Source organism: Bombus impatiens, unplaced genomic scaffold, assembly GCF_000188095.3.
Source record: "Bombus impatiens unplaced genomic scaffold, BIMP_2.2 scf_0548, whole genome shotgun sequence".
NCBI lineage: Eukaryota > Metazoa > Arthropoda > Insecta > Hymenoptera > Apidae > Bombus > Bombus impatiens.
Genome location: NT_176967.1, coordinates 1,431,614 through 1,437,907, shown reverse-complemented (window position 1 = coordinate 1,437,907; position 6,294 = coordinate 1,431,614). Strand labels below are relative to the sequence as shown.

General features: G+C 35.7%; 1 protein-coding gene across 4 annotated transcripts in view; it reads left to right on the top strand.

Moving 5' to 3' along the window:
- The window catches only part of LOC100746623 (nephrin-like), a 101,487-nt gene extending 98,762 nt beyond the window's left edge, over nt 1–2,725 (top strand). For 3 of the 4 annotated variants that reach the window (XM_033321994.1, XM_012388299.3, XM_024369296.2), the window contains 3 exons: nt 1,269–1,508; nt 2,144–2,256; nt 2,404–2,725. In XM_033321994.1, the coding sequence (XP_033177885.1) occupies nt 1,269–1,508; nt 2,144–2,256; nt 2,404–2,484 (434 nt within the window). In that variant the 3' untranslated portion in view covers nt 2,485–2,725. The remainder of the gene's footprint in view (nt 1–1,268; nt 1,509–2,143; nt 2,257–2,403) is intronic. The other variant, XR_002947147.2, reaches the window with a different exon arrangement.
- Nucleotides 2,726–6,294: the final 3,569 nt, after the last annotated feature.

Below are 6,294 nucleotides of genomic sequence, written 5' to 3'. Positions count from 1 at the left end.
CTCTTAACTAAAATCGTCGCCAACAAATCCGATGGTCCCGTGCGCTAGACACACCCATCCTTAGCTTTCCTCCGCCACAGCATCGTCTCCGAACCTCACTGATTTTACATCCTTCGAACGGTCAACATCCTTCGACCGAGTATACACACCCGTAGATCAGTCACTCACTCATCTCGTACATACGCATCAGCGTAACTGCCTTCGTTATAGGTTGTTGGAATAAACGGTGAAATATAACTTACTATACTGTGTCATATTCATTCAACCACCTCTGTTATCTTAACCGAAACAGGGGAACGACTACTTCGCGGCGTCGATTAACCGAATCGTAGCGAGAATTTACGCCTCTCGCTGACGCGTTTTCCTCGCGACCGCGTCTCCCCGCGAACGGTCGTAACAGAGATGAACAGGTCTTTCTCACTATTGCTACGCATCCCACCAATCACGATGTGTCCATTTACTTCCCTTTCCATTTGTTAATTAACGTGTACAAAGTTCGCTTGTTTACCAAGCTTTACAAAACTTTTACGAAGCTTTTACAAAACTTTCCATTAGTTACGATCGACATTTTTCAAATTTAATAAATCCTAATATTCAATGGATGTAACGCAGTCTTCGTAAAAAAAGGAAAGATATACGTGCATGCATATATATGAGAAAGAGGGCGAAAGCGAAGGAAAGAAGAATAAAATTCAGAATAGTAGTCGAATGAAAATTGGACACAGTTCTATTTCGCCCTTTTCGCGTATCGTTTGGCAATACATTCGTTGTTTCCGCTTCGCTATTCCGATGCTCGGTCAAAAGTGCCATATCACGAGTAAAGACCGTAAATAAAATATTCGCCAATTCTTTTATTTACATCCATTAATTCGTCGAAACGAACATTTAATTAATTACACAATTGCATACACGTACATAGTTTCGATGTACACCCACCAAATAAAATTACTCTTTAAATTTTATATTGACTTACAATTTGTTTCCAGTAATGTATTTCCAATGATCATTTATCATTGCAAATAGTGTAATTAAGAATCGATCGATATAAGTAATTAAGAATTAATTCAGCTTTTACTGAAAGAAACGTAATATAGGATTATTCCAAAATTAATAAACACGTACTTACGTCGTTGATGAAATTTTCATCCGACTGTGCATAATGAATATAAAAATGTACGTATGAAATTTGAAAAAGAGAACAAGAGGAAGGATAAAAGTAATTCAGCTACGTAGATACGCTATAGGATTGAGGGTGATTTGATTTACAGGCGAATCGACATCTTCAGTGGATATGTCACCAATCCTGATTGGCCTAGGGGGTACCGCAACCGGTTTGGGTCTAATCGTGACCGGAGTATTAATGGCGCTTTGGAGGAAACACGCGGCCACTCCGGCAAAGCCAAAACCACCCCAACAACCGAGTATCGCGACTTTTGCTACCAAAGGCGAAGAGGAAGATGGGAATCCTGATCTCATACCAACTACAGCCTTGACCAATCATTTCACAGGTGAGTTACGTTATACGCTTTGTATACGCTTCTGTTTCGCATAAGTTGAAATTTAGAATACACTTGAACATTCTGACACACACACACAAGATTAGTTTCTCTACCGCGCGAAATCTACAGGTGAATTCGGACGGAAAAACATATTCTATCTTTATTCACATTCGATGAGATCGGCGAAAAATAACCCACCATCTCATCTGGTAAATTTCTACTCAGACTGATGAAAGTGCTCCGTTTAAGCGAAGAATCGCAAATATATCGAGTCTCGCCCTAAACGACGACCATGGTTAACGATACTTTCAAGAAAATTGCTCGTGGAAAATGCGTACGTTACGTCGACCTATTCGACGTAGATGCATCGATTCAGAAATCGAATATTTGTTTTCGTGGATACTGCTGTAGGAAAAATCCGCACAAACAATCGATACGACGTGGTTATCTTATGAAACGTCTTTCCCTTCGATCTCATCAATTTATCTCTCGTAAATGATCGCTGCACGGAATACGCCGCTTTTCGAGTTTAAAGAGGACTTGTCAAAAGAAAAAAGAAGGCACATCCAATTATACCGATGACAGACTTTCGATAAACCGAATTGCACCATAGTGTATAGAATGCTACGATGAAATTTTTCCAGATAGGAAGCTTCTACATTACGGTTCCTTACCGCGGAGGCCACGACAGCTAGAAGGCCGAGAAATATCCCACGATGTTATAGAAGACTCAGATTATCCTCGAGCATCGCCGAACGTAAGTAACTTCATTTCTGCTTCGTCGTTTTTGAAGCGTAATAACGCGAATAATCGTGTCTTTCGATTAGAAAGGCTCGTTCTATAAATCTAGCGAACGTTGCCATGAAAAACATTCCGTTAAAAAAAGGAATAACTCTGTTTGCAGACATTTTATAGTCTTCAGAGGCCACATCGATATTCGGAAACGGCAATCAGAAGCGCCGTGATCCAAGAAAGCTGCATCTAAAGATCGGCGAAGAAAGGAAACAGTGTTGTAATTACAAGGAAAAGAGCATAGTCACGGACTTGACACTTGACACACTCCGAATAGGCTACGTTCTGTCGCAACACATGAAAATCAAAAAGACTAAAGCCATGCTTATGCAACATTGTACACGTTTAAGCGTACGAAGATATTTATTAGCTACTCGATAACAGTATGCCTTTGTAAATATTGTATATAAATAAAACACATCGATTTCGTGTTACGCGATTGCATTACGATACTTTCAACGGTCCTCGATCTCAGGTAAACGTTCTTAATGACTAAATATGCTAAATAAGAATTCGTAGATACGAAAATGAGAAACTTTGAACGCGATAAGAAGAATGAACGAGAAAACAGTGTTTCTATCAATTTGTTCTTACAGCTCAGCCAAACTACCTCTTCCATAGGTAGATTTTTACGTAAAATACTCGCAAACTAAAAGGAAGAAGTCATTGGATTCGGATCGAGCCCTGGACTATTTCCGCAAGAGATTTAATGCACCCATGGACGTTAAATGCACTCTGCAAAAAGGGAATGGCGCTATCTCGTATAGTAGTCGAGAACAAAGCTCGAGAACGTATATCTTCGAAACAGACCAAAAGGTGATCGCATAAACTCTGCTCGGTTGCTGTTGAAATTTAGGTCAAGGAAAGGACGCGATTTATCGTGGCCCCGTTTCCAGATAATCTTTGTTTCAAGACGCGAGAAACTCAGATACCTAATGAGAATCTTCTTCTATCTGTTTTCTCTGTTTCACGTTGCAATCTTTGTGTCTTTTATCACGGCTAAATATATCGGACTGACCTAGTCAAGCAGGTTACTTACGGTAGAAATCTCTTCGATCGAGCATATAATTTCTCGTAACGTTCCTTCCAACACCCTCGTAACTAAAGATTTTCGAACGAGAATCTCAATAGCGAATATTCTTCCATGCGAAATCCGAGAGTGGATATAAGTATTATACTTTTAGATACAAAAACCAACAAAAGCAAGCTTTCGCTAGAAAATTTCACGCTTTCGATTACCTTAACGTTTTAAAAACAACTTACCTTTATATCTCTGTAAAAAAATAAATAATTAACACAAATTATGCAAAATACAATTGAAATCATAATAAATCTCTCCTGGTTGATATTTGCCAGAAGTTGGTACTGATTAAAGTAAAAAAAAAAAAGTAATTTTAAATTGTTAAAATTTCATCATAATTTTTAATTTTATCTTACTAATATTATCTTTCGCATAATCTTTATGCTTCGCGATACGCCCGATTTGACGCTTATCTCTGTTCGAATAATCCAACAGAAAGACAGCACTATATTTGCCATTTTACCGAAAATTGTAGCTTTATTCGTTATATGTAATGCTATAGTGAATAGTGGGAATTAGAAATTATCATAAAATTTCTAGAACGTGAGTGCTGTTGCAATTTTAATTTTACACTAATAGATGATCGAAATATCCACTCAGAGTAATCGGACAACCCGTGAATAGAATATTCATTCTATTTCGCAACTATAATTTAATACATATATGTAGCCATTAAATAGGAAATTCTCAAAGCAAATCACGATGACTACATTATCATTTTGTTAATATTAATTAATCTTTATTATTGATAGAAAAAAACAAAAAGAAAAGATAGAAAATTCCCGTGTGAATTATTTACGCAACACTAATAATTATTAATCTATGCACTCAGATCAATATGTTCGCAACACTAATAAAGTAATAGCGGTCTAATGTAACCATATAGATGGCTAGTGACGAAGCTGCGTCAGATGATCCAGGAACAGAAACGTGCTTCCACGATTCAGTGGAGGAAGATTGGGCATAATATAGGCGCAACACTACTTTAAAAAACGCGATCATTCGTCAACGCAACTCTAACTAGAAAACTAATTTAAAAGTTCAAATCAAAAAATTCGTTCAAATAATTGACATTATGAATTATTGAAATTACATTACAAAAAAGACAAACTGACACTGAATAAGAAATTTATTTAATACTTGACTCAAAGTTAAATATTAATACAAACAACCTCAGGCAATCCCTTCGTGAAAGCACATTTTCGAAAGTATGAAAACAGTATTCAAAACTTGTTGCTTTGACTCTAAAATTTGCCTGTCGCGAAATTTCTTCTTGCACATAAAATTCAATACATTTTTGTACGGCAGGATCGAACTTTAGTATCTCTATATGTATATTTTAAATCAATATACAAATTCAAAAATGAATGTGAAAAGACAATATGAAATATAATTTGTTCTTAAAAACATATTTTTGATTGTTAGGAAGTTTGATATAATGAAAAATAAAACAACTCCAAACTCTAGCCAAATTTGAAATTTTAATAACAAAGTGAATTAAAATTCGAATAAAGTTTAATTACTACAGAAATTGTAAATTCTAGATGTAAAATCTTCATTAAATTATAATAAATTATTAAATAAAAACGTACATTAATTAGACGAAGTTAACAGTAGCGTGAGTTTGGGCGGTAAAATAATAACTACGCGTGTAAATACGTACTACGGAGTAGGAAAGGAACACCTGTCACGTAGTTACACACACATCCAATCGCTCCGATTTTCGTCGGTACAATGACACCGTGTCACGATTTACCCGACAAAGTTCGGTTGGCGGAGAGTGGGGAGACAAATCGAGCGTGCATGAACAAGAGTTGTCAAATTCTTGGAAAGGATATGGTTACAACGATTTGATATTACGTGCGAAGTGAAAAAACAATAATACGTTAGACTGAAACACAACGCGGAGATTGTAAACACACAGGAGCTAATATATGTAATTTATACGAAGAAAATTAAAATAAAAGAAAACGAAATTATTATTACCGTAAAATCGAACGATTGTCAAACTTTTCGTTAATGATTATAGTTGAATGTATGACAAAAAGGGGAAAGAAAGCAAAAAGATAGGAAAGAGAAAAGAGGAGAATGAACAAAATTAAGGGTAGTGCAAAGAAAAACAATTTCATTTCAACAATACGTGATTTGTGCTTCTCGGTGTATGTATACAGTGACTTCGATCGGAAACTAGCAACTGTCTATTCACATTCATATAGAAAAACGACAAATTGCTATAAATCGTATTAGATTATGAATAAAAAATGAACCAAATTAAGATTCTCACCATTTCGAAGCAATGACTTGGTGTTGTATATTAAATTTTTCACATTTATGACGAACTCTCGACAGTTGCTTCCCTTTTCAAGATGGCGCCGCGCGAAATGGTGTAATTTCAAATTTTTATTTCAGAATTGACCACAAGAGTGCGCTTGGTTCAGGAACGTATCACGTTTTATTAGTAACCCGTTATTAGCCGGATTTTCTTGAAATTTATTTCGATATCCATTTATTTATATGGAAATACGATAAATCGCTATTAATTGTGTTAGCATATTGTAGACTAGTCGTTTTATTACTAGCTATATTAAGGGTATAGTTAATTGTCTCTCTCTAAATCACAACGATAAAAATACAAAAATTTTCGTAACCGGCCTCAAGTATTAGAATAAGCACAAGAATTTTTACGAACGTGACGTGTCCACAATATGTTAATACCTGTGTATATAAAACGATTCAAAGTAGGATTCTTACCATTTTGAAGTAATGATATGTCGATATGTATTAAATTTTCCACATTTATAACGAACACTCTTCAGTTACTTCCTCCTTTCAGTATGACAACGCGCGAAATGGATTTCAAAGTATAATTCCTAATTCTGTCACCAGAGCGCAAATTACTCAGGTACGTATTATGTTCTATTA